Consider the following 17,500-nt stretch of genomic DNA (forward strand, 5'->3'; position numbering starts at 1 on the left):
AATGTAGCTGTTTCTTAATTGTGCCCAACGGGTGATATTGCGTTACACATGTATTTCTGCGGATGCGTAAATTGTGTGTCTACATGTGTGTATGTGTGGTGAAAGAGTGTTGTGAATGGCATACGATGTGTATTAGATAGTGTGTGCGTGTGCATGTATGTTTATGTGCAGGCAGTGGATATGTGAATGTGAATGTATGTGTGTGTGTGTGTGTGTGTGTGTGTGTGTGTTTGTGTGTGTGTAGCACGTGCGTGGTGTGTGGTGTATTTGCAAGTGTATTTCATATGGAAAAGAGCGCGAGCCTCATTAAATACAACTTCATTAAATACAAACTCATTTGATTCTCAAATTCATATCATGATTTTGAGATTCACTGAGATTATCGAAGTAATTAGTAGATAAAATCTCCCTCAAGCTGTGTTTAAAATCGAACGACAGCAAAAAACAAGGGAGACAACCACAGTAATACCAGTTCATCAAAAGCTTTGGATAATTAGCTTTCGCAAATTCGAGTGCACCTGGATTTTTAAAGCAATGGGTGAAAGCATGTGTTTCGGTTTTAATACACCTTATCAGTGAATAGTTTTCTATATATTGGTAAAACTAAAAGTGACTAAAGAAAATAGAGGGAATGTAGTAACGCTGATTACGAATATCAATAAAATAACAATATGACCGAGTGCAAAATACCTCAGGGGAATCTTCTACATACTTAATACAAATATGGTAGGGTCTTACATATGTAGCAAACTTCAAAAAATCGATTTGTAAACAAAGTGATTAGTAAACAAAGTGATTAGTAAACAAAAACTTCCCCTGGAGATGTTTAAAAATTAAAGCTAGAATTTCGAGGGCGTAATGATAAATAAATAGACTTCTGAGAATTGTTAAGTTTACACTCGCGCACGCGTGTACACACACTCACACTCACACACACACACACACACACACACACACACACACACACACACACACACATTCATTCATTCCCACACTATTTCCTTTTCGAGCCTGTAACTCTCTCCCTCTTTCTTTCTCTCTCTCTCTCTTTCTCACTCTTTCTCTCTCTCCCTCTCTCTCTCTCTCTCTCTCTTTCTCTCTCTCTCTCTCTCTCTCTCTGCTCCGTATGTACTAAATATGTATCTGTATCTCCATGTGTATGCATGAATATGTATTTATATGTACATATGCATATATATACAGATTTATATATGTGTGTGTGTGTGTACATATATACACATCAATATGAAAAATAGTTCATAAGGTTCAAGTATGATATCTTAAAGATGTTTGGTTCAGTAGAACAGCAATATTAATATTTAAAGCAATAAGCTATAATTACTGTACAACCTCAATAAGGAAAAAGATTTTTAAAACATATAAATGCCAAACTTAGAGTTTAAATACAGTAAGTTTGCACGTCATTAATGAAGATCCAACGATGGAGCCTACGACATCACTGTTAGCTGCTTGGAACAGTCACTAATTTTCCTTCAAACCACACATTCTTTAAAAACGAAGGACAGACATTGAAAAAAGTGGTCCTAAGCAGACACTATGTCTGATAAAATAAGCACGAAAGGGACAAGCTGGAATACGTTTTGTTCATAAGTTTGGTGAACTGATCTGAGGTAGTGGGGAAGCCTCTGGTAAAAGACAGACTCATAGAATATATCTTGAGCCATTGCAAACCAATACCTATAAATAAGACGTGAACAGAGAAAGTACTCCAGAGAGTCTATTGGTTAGTTGAAGTCCGGTGGAAGACACAACAAGGGTGATATTAGGGGAAGAGATAAATGGATCAACGCAACTGATATGAGCCCAGCTTGCTTCAAAGAATAAAGATATCATAGAAGTCAGAGAGATAAGACATAACGCCAGAGGGTTATTTTAACCCAGGTCGGCAAAGTGGTCTGTATTAACCACTGGAGGTATGCTTAGCTATCCAAGTGCTCGATAAACATTAAATATTCCGACTACATCAACATATGAGGTACTGAGCAGTTCCTAGCTTTAGGGGGCAAAAAAGGGGATCAGCTAATTATGATTCTATTCAAAATATTCTATTCAACAGATTCACACACTTATTGCAGCGGTCCTTCAACTTTTCTAAGCCTTGTAAAAGAACTCGGAAGGTTGGGTCTCCAACCAGGCCTTTCGCAATTCCCTTAAGGTCATGAACTTTTCAGCAACCCCTTGTATGACTGAATTTATATTATTTTGTTGGGTTTTTTTTTCATTTTCGTTAAGTATATTTTATTTTATTTTATTTATCTAAATAGCTCTTATTTAAAAACTCTAATGGCACACAACAGAGAATGGATAATTGTTTTAAATCAAGAAATTTTTATATTAATTATATTTTTTAATTTTACTTCAGAAATTTACATGATGGGGTTCGATAATTTATCAACGATTTAATGAAGGGGCCTATGATATAAAAAATTTACCGAGCCCTGTTTTATGCCGATAAGACATTTTCTTCTCGTGGTTGCAGTCTAGAATATCTAGACTGTCATAGACAGGTGTATCAGCAGCACTGTCCCAGAAGTGAAAGAAATACTCAGTTGTAGAATTTACCTGAGCTTTTTTAATGTGTCATTAATTGTTGGAGTGGGAGTCTGAAGTATCTTTTGACTCTAAAAGCAAGGACTAATCGGTGGGGTACAATCCAAGATGTACATGTACCAAGAGAACTACTAAGTGATATAGCGAAACAGTATTTGGGGCAATCGTTACGAATTATCATTGTGTGATGCTCTTGTTTAAGAGTGTGATGTAGTGATGTTTACATGTGTTTTTATACCGTTGGAGTATGCCTTCGAGGTCTCTGTTCTTGGGTTCTGTGTATGATGTGTTGATTTCTAGTATCATCTACGCAAGAGTGGGCATTATTGGAGGTGACGGCAAGTAGGTCATTGATGTATAGAAAGAGGAAAGTAGGGGATAAGACTGACCGTAATGGGGGTGCCCGATTTGATAAAGTTGGGGGACAGAAAAAAACCTGTCAGCACACGATCGGTTGTGTGATTTGTTACGAAGCTACTGATACAAGAGAGAAGAGATGCCTGGAGCACAAAGGCTGGCAGTTTTTATAGAGGAGTTGCATGTCTGATATGCTCGAAAGCTTTGCTGATGATATCGAGGTCGAATAGTTATATGTAAGTTAAATCCGGGTGCGTTATGTGCATGTTCTTAAACAAAATCATTCATATTTTTATATGAAAAAATATGGAATACTGTAGTGTACCTTTCATTATTTCCCAAATGGTAAAAGCGTAATAAATGATCTGAAATGGTTTCAACCTAGCAACGAAACTAAATCGCCGGATCGTCTTGTAGAGAATGTAATTCACTATAATGAGAATAACGTTAATATATGAATTGTAGTTAGTATAAAAATCTAGCTAAAAATAAGTATGCGTTGAAGGAAAGACATCATTAGTGCGATGACTAATACTATTTTAATGTAGAATCAATCACTGACTATTTCAGTATTCTTTTAGACAACTCTAACTGACAACTCCAAGAATGTTTCTTTATTATTAGAGTTCCACAACGATGTTTAGACTCTCCAGTAATTACCGAAGTAGTGATGAAAGTATCACAACGTAGATATACAATAATTTACTCCAATAGACGGGAAATATTTAGAATTTTTTTTATTTAATGAATAACTGAAATCAATTATTCAGTCACGCCATCCGCATCGAAAACAACTGCTAAATTTTCTTTAATAGATTTGAAGGAGTGAACATCAGAAATCTACAAGCGTATTGCTAGTATACACTTTACATTGATGAAAAACTGAAGTTGATCTTTGAGAGGATTTTTAAACATAGAACTAAGCAGGACAATGACCAACGAATGCAGTTCATTTAATCCAGCGCTGACACTCTCAGTCCACTACTTTTATATATTTGTCTTTAATATTGATTTTCAAGCCTATAAATTTCTAAAGAATCTAGGTTAATGCTGTCCTCTACAGCACAAGGAGATAGGTCAGTATTATCTAAAGAAAGAGTAACTCTACCTACACCGCAGTGATTTCTGCTATTATCCAATAGAAGCATTGATGACACCAATACTGTTATTAGCCACTTATTTTTTATCTTCTGTCGTCTTTCATTGTATTCCCATTTTCATCAGCATTTTGTTAGCCTTTTTCTTACTATTTACTTTCTTGTTCACTTGTTTATTTCTTTTTTTTTTCTTAATCTTTGTTTTATGTTCTTTATTTTGCTTCTGTTTCTGATTTGTCGCCCTATAAACTCTCTTGTCAAAATGTCAACATGATTATACGGTTTATTAGCATCTACCTACCTTCCTTCCTATGAATCTGTCTACCTACCAATCTATCTATCTATCTATCTATCTATCTATCTATCTATCTATCTGTCTGTCTGTCTATCTATTTATCTATCTATCAATATATCCGTCTATCACTTTATCTATCTATCACTTCCTATTTCTTTTTATGTACGTAAGTATGTATATATGAGAGTGTATTTAATTTTGTATACATATATATGTATTTAATTGTGCATATTACATATATAAAATAGATAGATAGATAGATAGATAGATAGATAGATAGATAGATAGATAGATAGATAGATAGATAGATAGATAGATAGATAGATAGATAGATAGGTGCACAAATACATACAAGCATACATAAATACATGCATTATATAAATGCATTTATGCATGCACACAAGCATACCTAAATACAATTATTCAAGTTAATATAAATACATACCTAAATACAATCATTCAAGTTAATATAAATACATACCTAAATACAATCATTCAAGTTAATATAAATACTGGCATAAATAACTGCATGCATACAATCACACATACATACATACATACATACATACATACATACATACATACATGCATGCATGCATGCATACACGTGATTTAATGACAGAGATTATATTACTAATCTTATTCTACCTTAAAGCTTCGTCGGCGTCATTGATATTCCAGATCACACCATCATTTTCTTCTTCAAAACTATCAGAACCAAATACGAATTGAATATTTGTAGCTTTGTTTCTCGTTACTACTAATTGTCGCAGCGCATAGCTTTTTGGCTTATCTTACTATTGTCATTGTTGATCGTTTCATTTACTGATCAGAAGCTGATATTGTTGCTAATGTTGCAAATATTGCTTCTGCTAGTTATTGCTGAGGAAGCCAATGTCGTTGATGTTGCTATGGCGGATATTGATTTTGCTATTGCTGCTGTTTTCGTTGCTAATGATGATGCTATTGCTGTTGTAACTGAAACTGATAGTTTTGTGTCGTTATTGTTCCGGCAATGACCTCTCTGCCTCTTTTCATGGAAATGGGAATAACATGTCTAGGATTACACCATCAAAGACTTTTAGGGGGTTGGTCAGTAGGATGCAATTTGATGGAGATTTAGCTGATATTCTTAGCAGATCGAATAACCAGCTTTGAGATCTTAGGGTCACTTGTTGTTAACGCAGTTATTATTGCCGTTACCATTGACGTTTCTGCCCTTCTATCAAAGACGTGGCTTGCTACCTTTGATAGTATTATTATTGTTCTTGTTGATAATGTTCCTCTTACTACTAATGTTGTTACTGTTGCTATTAATAGTGTTGTAGTTATGATGTCCTCGTTGCTACTGATAATGTTGTTATTGCTGTAATGCTACTGTTGTTCCTCTTAATAGCATTGTTGCTGCTGTTGCTATTGATGTTGACGTTGCTATTGATAATGTTACTGTTGCTATTGATATTTTCGCTGATATTATAAGTGTTGTTGCTGTTCCTATAAATGTCACCACTGCTGCTGTCTGGGGTGTTGCTATTGATAATGTTGCTTTTGCTGAGGATATTCTCGATATTCATAATATTGCTGTTGATTTTGAGGCTGTTGCTGTCTTCTTCCAATCAGGACTCACGCCATTAGCAACAAATAATAATCTCTAATTCGAGCCTACTCTAAGCTACTAAGAATGCGTGTGGCAACTTGAACATCCACGTCATTCTGCCGAGACGTCAACGAGAAGACGAAGGTTCGACTCAGTAGCTATTTTTCAAATATGGTACTTATTCTATCAGCCCTTTTTTTTTTGCTGAACCGCTAAGTTATAAGGTCGTAAATAAATTATCATCGGTTGTGAGGCGGTGTTGCGGGACAAACACAAACACAAAGACACGCGCATGAATACGCACACACACACACACACATATATATATATATATATTATATATATATATATATATATAATATATATATATATATATATATATACATATATATATACATATATATATACATAAATACACACACACACACACAGACGACAGGCTTCCACACAGGTTCTATCAACCAAATTCGCTCACACGACATTGGTCATCCCAGTCCTATAGTAGAAGACACTTGCCGACATTTGACCAAAGTGCCACACAGTGGGTCTGAACCCGAAACCACGTGATTGTAAAGCGAGCTTCTTAAGTACATACCCATTCCTATTTATTGTAATTGATACATTTCCATTCCTGTGAGCATACCAAACGTACATACCATCATACAATCCTCCACCCGGTACAGTTTTCATAATCAGTTAAGGCTCCGTAGTCGAGTGATTTGGTCCCCTTGGCAGAATATGGAATCAGAGCGCAAAGAGAAAGGATCGGACACCGCAAGATATTTTGTGAGAGGCTCTAATAATATGTGTATGTATGCCTGAATGTGAGTGTATATAAGTGTGATTGTGTATGTGTGTATATGTGTATGTGCGTATGTGGATATGCTTCGTTTATAATTAAATAACAAGGTGGCTTGCTTGCAGAATCGTTAACGCGTCGGACAAACTACTTGGCATTTCTTCTGGCCCTTTATGTTCAGAGTTCAAATCGTGTCGAGGTCAACTTTGCTTTTCTTCTCTTCGGGATCGATAAAATAAAGTACCATTCAATCGATTTAATCGATTTGCCCCTCTCTTCAATCTCACTGAACTTAAATCCTGCAATGGACCAGTGTTGCATTCGGAAGGTATGATGTGACCTCGGTCGCTTTTACGCCATGGAAACTGGGTAACCAGCCTTATGAGACCCAAAGCTCGAGAAACGATAAATAATTTAACAACATATTTGTGTAACGAGTACAAGATTCGAGAATGTCTGCATGACAAGGAACCGTTATGCAATTTTCAAGCTAAAACACCTAAGTTCGTTTGAAATATGAAACATGGAAGTAAATTCCATCTAAAAATAAAATTTTTAAATCAATAATTGCATAAACGGAAAACAGAGAAACGATTCAACTTATTCTCCCAGACATTATATATAAAATGTATATATTTATTTACTTATTTATTTATTCATTTTACCTTAAAACCAAGAAAAATAGCCTTTAGAATTCGAGTACAATCTGAGGTTACTGAATTGAAGAAAATTACCAAATTCTAGAAATACTCAAACAGTTAAAATGTTTATCAACTATGAAGGTATGTGTACGATTGCAAATGGCAGCAGACATCTTATTATAATTGGCCTTATGTCCGTCCATCTGTCTGTGACCTTTTACGGCCAAACGATTGGTTACACTTGCACGAAACTTGGCAGTCTTACTAAGGACGTCTCGAGAATGGTTTATATGATGTTTAAAATGTTTTATTAGAAAGACTCGCTACACTGCTTCGATTCCTACGAAACTAAGGAAGCCATTTCCATATACATAAATAAAAATACATTTAAAAAATGATGCAACAGGGAATTTTGTCAGTGAACAGGTCGCGATCTCAAAGCGACGAAAATATAGGGTTGTCCGGAAAGTTCGTGCCGATTTTTAAAGGAAAGAAAAAGGTCAATAAATACTTGCCATTACATTTTTAATCAACCAAATATGAACCATTTTGTTGCACAATGCGTCTCCATCTTAACTTTAACTTGAAAATACCCACTTCCCAGAATTGAGGTGGCTTCATGGCAAAGAATTCATCACGGTATCTTTTAACGTCATCCAAGGAATTGAAATTTTTACCATTAAGACTATTCTGCAGACACTTAAATAAGTGGAAATCCGAAGGAGCAATATCTGGTGAATATGGAAGGTTGGGTAGCACATCCCAGCTGAGCTGCAGCAATTTTTGTCTGGTTCCCAAAGCATCAAGTGCCGAAAATGAACTTTTTTATCTTCCATTTTAAAGGGTTACAGAATTAACACAGGTTATAGGAACATAAATATTCTTCCACGAAAAGATAGCTTAAACTGTGCTCTAAATGGAGGTATAATCAAATCTTATTTTATGAACTCAACCATGTTCTAAAATAAGTCGACACGAACTTTCCGGACAACCCAATATTTTGGCAAATTTAATTTAAATGTTGGAGTGAATCTAACGGTTTATGTGTGTTTCTTAAATGGCTTATAAACGCCTTCCACGCTGCAATAAAAATGAATTATACGGAAATCGGCCATAGTAACAAAACAGAAACATAACCTAAATGGCATTTATGAAAATTCAAACAGTACTTTCAATTCTTCTTTCATTATTATCTCTACAGCGGTTCTGGGTATAGATGGGTTGTGCGACACAAAGTGTGTGAGAGACACACAGAGATACAGAGAGAGAGAGAGAGAGAGAGAGAGAGAGAGAGAGAGAGAGAAAGACAGAGACAGAGAAAAACACAGACACACAGAAACAGAAAGACACACTGTGTGTATGTATGTGTGTGCGCGTGCGCGCGTTTCCTTTTACCCCCACCCCTCAACACATTGATGGGATGTGCGAAACAGAAAGTGTGTGACACAGAGTGAGAGACACAGAGAGGTAGAGAAAAAGAGAGGGAGAAAACACAGATAGACAGAAAGAGGGAGAAAAAACAACAGTGCGTGTGTGTGCATTTCTTTAAAACCCCATCAACACACTTCCTCTACAACAGTGTTTCCCAACCTTTTTTCCCGGCGCCCCACTTTTTCATAGCAAAAGTTTTTACGCCCCACCTTTTCCCATGTCCACTCACATTTAAGTACATGTGGGCCTACTTACAATTGAAAGTACATGTGGGCCTACTTACAATTGAAAAAAAATCAAAAATTAAAAAATTGTATTCAAAATACAAAAAAATAGTTTGAGAATTGAAACAACAGGCACTGAAAATGCATAACACCCAATAAATCGATAAAATTATTACGATTTCTCATGTTTTTAAAAAATGTCAATTTATAAAGAATAAAGAAACACGTTTTTTCAGTTCAATTATTTGACGGTCAGCTCGACTAATTTAGTGAGAACCCTGTGCCTGATGCATACAGCACAAGTTTTTAATTTGAGGAGACAACTTTGTTAATTTCAGTCGTAAATCGCCACGTCTTGTAATCTCAAGCCGGTTTCTCTTGGCTTCGAGCAAATTATCAACTGCACTAAAACCACATTCGACCAAATAAGACGAAGGGAAAGGAATCAGTAGCTCTCTCGCTGATGTAGAAATTTTAAGATATTTTCTTTCAACCTCGTCATATAGCCACATCTTTGTACCTTTCAATTTAAACAGTCTTCACTGATTCATCATGTTGTAATTCTGATAACTCTTCTTGGTATTGGATTGTAGCATCAGAAACGTTAATCAGAAGCGGTTGAGTTAACCAAGAAGGAAAATTCATTGCCTTTAAATCGCAAAATCTGTCATTGAAATCCTTTATCAAGATATTTAAATGATCAATAATTACAATGCCAGCATCATTCGTTATTTCACATTTACTCAACCAGTAAAGTTCACTGAAATTTCTTTTGGAAAATTTCTTTTTCCATAATTCGAGAGCTGTAATAAATCCAAAAATCTTTGCTTTGCATCAATAAGTGTCATGTTTGCACCTTGAAGTTGTTTATTCAAGTTTCCAAGTTTCTCAAATATGTCTGTCAAATAACTGACAAATGCTTTTCCATCCGTTGTTGACAGCAATTTCATTTCACATTTATCACTAAGAAAGTCGTTAATCTGATCAAATAATTCCATGAACCTCTTTAAGCAGTTTCCACTTGATAGCCATCTTACTTCTGTATGAAGCAATAATCGAACATGTTCGGCACTTTGATTTATACAAAACTGCTTAAAAAGACGTTCAGATTTAGAATTTCTTTTAAACGATTCGCAGAACAGCATCTCTTCCTGAAACTCCTCGTGGTCAATATACCTCACATAAGTCAATAACAGAGCCTCACTGTCCCGGATTGTGGATTCGTCCATTTGTAATGAAAACTTACGCAATTTTAATTTCTCAATGAGCTGGCTTTCAACATCTTGCCCCATTTCATCTATTCTGTTCGAGACAGTGTTATTACTGAGTGGCATAGTCCTGATATCTCCATCATCTTTTTGTAATACAGTTTTTAAGAATATTGAGATAGCAGGTTTAATCAGTTGCTCTCCAATAGTGTGATTCTTTCCATGTTTTGCTATAAGCAAGGAGATTTCGTAGCTGGCTTCAAGGGCACGAGTATGAGGCGCTTGTTTTGCATGAAATAGTGAAGTGAGTTTTGTTCGGTTTTTAAATTTTTCTTTCAATGATTTGAAGTATTCCAAATCTAAATTAGAATTATTAGGATGTCTTACCTTAAGTGCGCTTCCAGCCTACCTGCCTTCATTGACTCATTGCTCATCGTCTGATTACATAATAAGCAAAACGGTTTACGCTCATCATGCTCATCAGGAATGAATCCAAACTTCAAAAACTCCACCGCGTATTGACGAGTCTTCTTCTTGTTTGGTTTGCTCATTTTCAATAGGGCTAACAAAAGACTAATTGAGGCAAACTATTGAGGCAATTGATTGGCTTATCTGAATAGTAAGTTTATTGCTCAGTGCGGGATCTTCTTTGTCTCGCTGGGGTGCGAGAGTTTCCGATGTGGAGGCTTCAAAGGAAAGACGGAATCTAAGGTTGTGCCCGCGATGACCGCTCGTCATGTACAAATATTTTCACAGCCCACGCCTATGCCCCGCGCCCCACCTGAATTTTCTCAGGCCCCACCAGTGGGGCGTACGCCCCACCTTGGGAATCACTGCTCTACAACGATGTCAATTTGGTACAACACCCAGGACAAAAAAATAAATAAAAACAATAATGTTAATGACCACATGATTAACAATTTCCCAGGAGAAAGTCGACAATATCTAAGTTCGGACACTATAGCCGATAGAAATGATCACCAGTATCCACAGGATTTCCTTAACACACTGAAAAAGTATTGTCCTATAATGCTCCTACGAAATTTTGACCCTGCCAATGGACATTGCAACGGAACAAGATACACCGTCACGCAACTCAATTCTCACGTCATCGAGGTGGCAATAGCGATTGGCCCTCACAGTGGTAAGAACTTGTTCATATCTCGTATACCATTGGTACCCTCCGACAACCAGTTTCCCTTCCAATTACGACCCAGGCAGTTTCCCATCAAACAAGCCTTCTCATTCCAGCTAACAAATCTCAAGGCCAGACTTTAGATCGTGTTGGTGTGTTTCTGCCCATTCCGATGTTTACATACGGCCAGTTGTATGTTGCTATGAGCAGAGCAATGGACTCAGCTAATTTGAAAATTAGTGTTGATCAAACACGAAATATCGTTTACAGAGAAGTTTTGTAAACGTAATACTATCATGCATATGTACTATGTAAAACTGTACATAAGTATAATCAAAACCAACCGTTATTTATATTTTATTACATTTCCCATGCCATATTTCAGTATAAGCACATTCATACTTAAAGTTGTTATCATTTTCCACCCTCCTTTCATTTCCCATCGTAGACGGATAGATTTGCTAGTGTAGTTAATGCTCGGATATGAGCGTATGGAGTACATATAACTTAACCACAAGACAAACACCAGTTTCATTGACTCTCGTAAAGGTACAACACACACTGTAATATAATGATGCATGCAACACAACATTCTGTTGACGAAACCAAAGCTAGTAGAAACTTCAGGCAAGCAATTTGCTAAAAGCTTATTGTGTTAGGCTCAAAAGATTTACTCATCTTCAACAGTGTTGATGTCACCGAAGTTTCAAAGGATGAGAGAAGACTTACGCGTGATATAGGAAAGTAGATGTATAGTTTCTGTAAAACCAGATTTAGAGAAAGTATACATCTAGTTTCTAAATAGAGAGAAAGTCTCATAAACAGATAAAGCTGATTGAAGGCCTTCGTGTGTAACCCGATTGAATAGAACTTTGATGAATACATTCCATGTATAGTATATTTCGTAAATCACAGAGAGTAATATGAGGGAGATTTTGCCACTGTTTTTAGCAGGTCGAGCGACCATATAGAAGATCACACAAAGGCTTGAAAATCAAGGTAGCTGTAAGATCTGCTACCCTCATCTATGAGATGCTAGCAGTATAAATGAAAGATTTGTAAGTGTTAGGATTCATAGAGATTTGCCTTTGGTGGGATAATACATAGGATCGTGTATTCTCGTAAGTTGGGCAACAGGTGAAGAGTTTTAATGAAGTTGGTCCAGCCTCGGCAACACATTGAGAGAAACAGGATAAAGAACATCACGGATTCTTTATTCGGGGTCAATCAGACGACACTCAATTGCACGACAAAGAGCGGAAGTGATGAGTAAGGAGTTGAAAGTAAAACTATTTCACAAAGTCGGTGAGGCTACTTTAAGTAAGGGACACAATAAGACCTGATTTCATTGTTGGAAACGAGTGAATTTGTAGCTTATCAAATTCGATACAAACCTATCAAACTGTTGATTAATTACCAACCCACCACCACCATCAAACTCTGCGAATGTGGCTCTCTTATTTCTTTATTGCCCACAACGGGCTAAACATAGAGGGGACAAACAAGGACAAAGGGATTAAGTCGATTAGATCGACCCCAGTGCGTAACTGGTACTTATTTAATCGACCCCGAAAGGATGAAAGGCAAAGTCGACCTCGGCGGAATTTGAACTCAGAACGTAACGGCAGACGAAATACCGCTAAGCATTTCGTCCAGCGTGCAAACGTTTCTGCCAGCTCGCCGCCTTATATGGCTCTATTACCACACTGAAATAACTCTTGAACCAAATTTAATATACTGTCTCTCAATCACACACACACACACACACACACACACACCACACACACACACACACACACACACACACACACACACACAAAGAAAGTATGAAAATTAATTATAGTTGCTTTCTTTTCATTGGACACGAGGACATGTCATTTTTTAGCAAAGTACGTATTTTTATACTTCATTATATAGTCTATTGACTCAGTATATAACAGGTACTTAGTTTATCCATCCCTGAGTGAGGAAAACAAAGTTTAATCAGATCCACAACACCAGCGCTTACAATTTTCCTCCTCTTCCCCCTTCTCCTCCATAGGTTTCAAAAACATTAAATAATAGAGCACTTCGATTGACAGAACGCTGGTCCATCGGAGATAACTAGCATGTTTCCATCGGATGAATCGAATTTCCACCTGCAAGTCAACAAGATACTGATTGATTCTACAGTGTTGACAACCATTAAGAGTTAATAAACATATTTATCAATTACACAAGGAAATTCGTAAGGACAAGGAAATTCGTAAACGTTAATGATAATCTTTGTATAGACTGGCAAGGAAACCAGCTCTGAAATCGAAACTGATTAAAAATTAAATGGCAACATGCAACTAGTGACGCGGGTGAAATCTTGTTCAATTCCTGAAACATTAAAAAGGTATAATTATGTTGGAAGGAAAAAGAAAAGCAGCAACGTTAGCTAGTGAAAATATCATTATAAACCTGAAAGTGGTGGCTTGACAGAATCGTTAGAGTGGCAGATAAATTGCTTTGTGATATTTAGTTAAGACCTTTTACGTTCTTAGTTCAAACACCACTGAGGTTACCTTTGTATTTTATCCTCCTGGGGTCAATAAAACTGGTCAAGCAGTTTTAATTGACTGTTACCGGCTGCAAAATATGAGATCTTGTATTCACGCTAGAAATCATTGTTTTAGTCGTGTCAGGGGGTGAGGGTTTGGCAAAATCGGTAAACGACTAACAAAATGTCTTGCGATATGTAATTGAGTATCTTTGCTTTTTGAATTCTAATCCAACAAGAGTCCATTTTGCCTTCGGTACAGATAAAATAAGCACCGGCTAAGTACTGAAACCAATGTAATCGACAAAACACTCCACCCAATTTGAGGTTTTGCGCCTATGTCAGGCAGCAGTATTGATTTTTTTTTTTTTTTTTTTTTTAGGCTCGTCATATACGGAGGATAACTTTGGAAGCGTTAGCCTTATTAAGGGCCATGGGCGAAAGTACATGGCTAGTGTACCTGCAAAAGAGGTAGATTGAATCTCTAAGTAGAGAAAGCAAATTGATTAAACATTAAAATAATTCTCAAGCGATATTCACACGATTAAGGGATGTTTGAATGATAGAAAGCGTTTTTACAGTTTTACACATGAAAAAAAAATTAAAGTATGATCAAAAGGAAAAAAACTGTTTTAAACTGTTTACCGGTAAATGATATTGATTTTCATTTTTGTAGTCATTGCAGTAGTACTTTTTTTCACACTAAAGTATTACTTCATATCTGCTGATGATGTAATCCCGTTTTTTTTTTTCATTTTTATTAACCGCTAGCATTTTAATCAAAATAACATCATACAGGTCAATAGTGTGTATCTTCCGCTTTAACGAATATACACACTGCAAAGTGCCTATATCTCTTCTTCTCAAACTAAATACTGCAAATTGCCATTGACAAGTGTAGTTCCCGACGCATCGGTGAGGTTATTGCTCTTTTCTGACTCAGATTAACGCTTACAGAGTTTAATATCGTTAAGATGTTCGCAGTTTGAAAAAGAGATAATCTTTCATATGAAAAATTTAATTTCATGCTATAACGTGAACAAATCTAAGAACAGATAGCCTTGAAGCATAATGCTATCATGTGTAGAAATAGAAGATATAGAAGAGAAGAAAACGTAATGAAAAGTAAACAGTATTACACCTATGACAACTAATATAAATATATTGGAAATGTAAATTTCGAAACCACAATTAACTTATGGTGGTGATGCTCCATCATGGCCACATTTTGAAGAAATGAAAATAAGTAAAAGAGTAAAAATGACAACGCAATTAAACAAAAGAAGAAATAAAAACAGCGAAAACAAATATTTGTGGAACAATGAAATGTAAAAACTTAACTGAAACGAGAAACAACGAGGGGGTCTTTTGAAATTCAAGCCTAATTACAAAACTACAACGATAACATGAACCAAAGAAGGATCTTTTTACATAGCTGCCATTGTCTTTCTCTAATCACATCATACTGTCTTTAAAAAAAAACTGGAAGAAAATTTGGGGCAATAAAGTCTTTCAAAATTTTGCAACCAGGGCGACCTTTCTTTCTTTCTCTCTCAAGTGCAACAAACGTTAGTCTTTCATTCCACACAACATACCAGCTTACTGAACTCTTTCTTCTACAAATTCTTATTTGTAGTAATCTTTGCTGATGTCACACACCCTCACTAGTCTCACCCGTTTCTTGGTTAATGCCCTACCCACCAAACCATTTTGCAATAATTATGGATTGTTAATATAGGCATAAGTGCCTGGATTTAGGATAATAGTCATAATCATCGTTCTACTGTACTAACCGACGAACGCAGTCTTTCTTCACTCACTGGAAGTTCCATTATCAACTATTGGTCACATGGACGAATGATTAACCCTGGCCATCGGAGGGATTTCTATTCTTAGGCGAGTGGAATTTGAACTCAGAACATACAGAGACGAAACAGATACCGAAACAGATACTCGTCTGACACTCCAGCAATTCTGTCTGCCAATACATTGCACATGACTAGTACTTTATCAACTTTGAAGGAAGAGAAAGATATATCGAACCGAATGTATTTTGAACTCAGAACGTAAAAGCAACGTAATTAACTATTTCAGCGCATTATGTTTGTCATTTTCTGCTTCTGCCAATGTGAACAGTTGATTTCTCCTTTACGAGAAAAGCTTCAAAATTTATGGAACGTAAAAGTCGGAGATGTGGACTAAGTATTTGCCACAACTTATTTTATTGATCTCAGAAGAATGACAGAGAAAGTAGTCTGGGCGTGATTTGATCTCAGAACATTAAGATACTCAATAAAATATCATACATTATTTGGTCCGACGCTACAAAGTTTTTGCGAAACCACCGCCTCATTTTGGCGGGGGTTTTTTGCAGTCGTTAACTCTCGATTGTTCAAAAAGAACGTCAACGGTAATTGTCTCACCAAAGGCGGAGAGCTGGCAGAAGCGTTAGCACGCCGGGCGAAATGCTTAGCAGTATTTCGTCTGCCGCTACGTTCCGAGTTCAAATTCCGCCGAGGTTGACTTTGCTTTTCATCCTTTCGGGGTCGATTAAATGAGTACCAGTTACGCACTGGGGTCGATATAATTGACTTAATCCGTTTATCTGTCCTTGTTTGTCCTCTCTGTATTTAGCCCTTTGTGGGTGGTAAAGAAATAGGTAATTATCTCAACAGTCTCATTGTCTCACAGCAAATTTTGACAGTGATGTCAATATGGTCTTACATACCCAGATCACAGCCTAGTTTGACTGCTTTTTATGAATATTTTAACTGAGCCACCGACACGACATATATGTGATACAATTTTAAATAGAGTTACAATTGTATATGCAATAAACATATTTAATCGTAATGATTCGATTACTTCAGCCAGAATGCTAACAGAAAATAGTAGGCATTGCTTTTAAAATGTAAGGCATGATAGTCTAAGCACAACCTGGTCAAAGCTAATCATGATCGGAGTAAGAACGACCTTATGGACAAAGTCATCGTAGCTGGCCGTAATCAGCGTAAATGTAAGACAACGGCAAAACTCAAAATACACGACCACATACACATATGCTTGCGAACATGAGAAGAAAGAGACCTACAACAGAACTGCAAACGGCCAGCCCAAATTTAACATACAATACACTACACATGTTCATATACAGAGTCAAATCTCTCTCTATATAAACGGCAGTTTGTCTGTGCGTGTTTCTGTGTGTCTGTTTGCTTGTACCCTCACTCTGACCACGGCTTTCAACCGATTCTGATGAAACTTGACACACACATAGCCCAATGTCATAATTCAAAACTAACGCAGCGAAAATTTTGAAAAGTTCCCCCAGTTCTGAAAAAAATCGATAAATTCGATATGGGGTCGAGAATAAAAAAAAACAAACCACAGACTGTCTAGGGGACGCAACTCAACCTTTTTTTACTCTCAAAAAAAAATTTACCATCATTTTTTTTCCATTTTTTTGCTATTTTTTGGCTATAACTCTCTAAAAATGCTTTATAGTTATTTCCCTTACAAACCTGAGCAACGCCGGGCGATACTGCTAGTATAATATAAGCTTGTACCAAAATACGCACATACACAAACAATCGTTTGAACGATATGCATTGAGGATAAAAA

At 36.4% G+C, this 17,500-nt stretch overlaps 3 protein-coding genes across 6 annotated transcripts in view; 1 reads left to right on the plus strand and 2 right to left on the minus strand.

Moving 5' to 3' along the window:
• The window catches only part of LOC115218280 (glycine receptor subunit alpha-3-like), a 196,286-nt gene that overhangs the window by 139,405 nt on the left and 39,381 nt on the right, over positions 1 to 17,500 (minus strand). The window lies entirely within an intron of this gene.
• LOC115218282 (SCAN domain-containing protein 3-like) lies at positions 9,756 to 10,771 on the minus strand. The gene is made up of 2 exons (XM_029788033.1): positions 10,687 to 10,771; positions 9,756 to 10,579 (listed from the first exon to the last, which is right to left on the minus strand). The coding sequence occupies exons 1-2, from the start codon at positions 10,769 to 10,771 to the stop codon at positions 9,756 to 9,758; spliced, it is 909 nt and encodes a 302-aa protein (XP_029643893.1).
• On the plus strand, positions 10,944 to 11,498 carry LOC115218283. Its single transcript, XM_029788034.1, has one exon. The coding sequence runs from the start codon at positions 10,944 to 10,946 to the stop codon at positions 11,496 to 11,498; it is 555 nt and encodes a 184-aa protein (XP_029643894.1).

Source organism: Octopus sinensis, linkage group LG13 (genome assembly GCF_006345805.1).
Source record: "Octopus sinensis linkage group LG13, ASM634580v1, whole genome shotgun sequence".
Taxonomy (NCBI): Eukaryota; Metazoa; Mollusca; class Cephalopoda; order Octopoda; family Octopodidae; genus Octopus; species Octopus sinensis.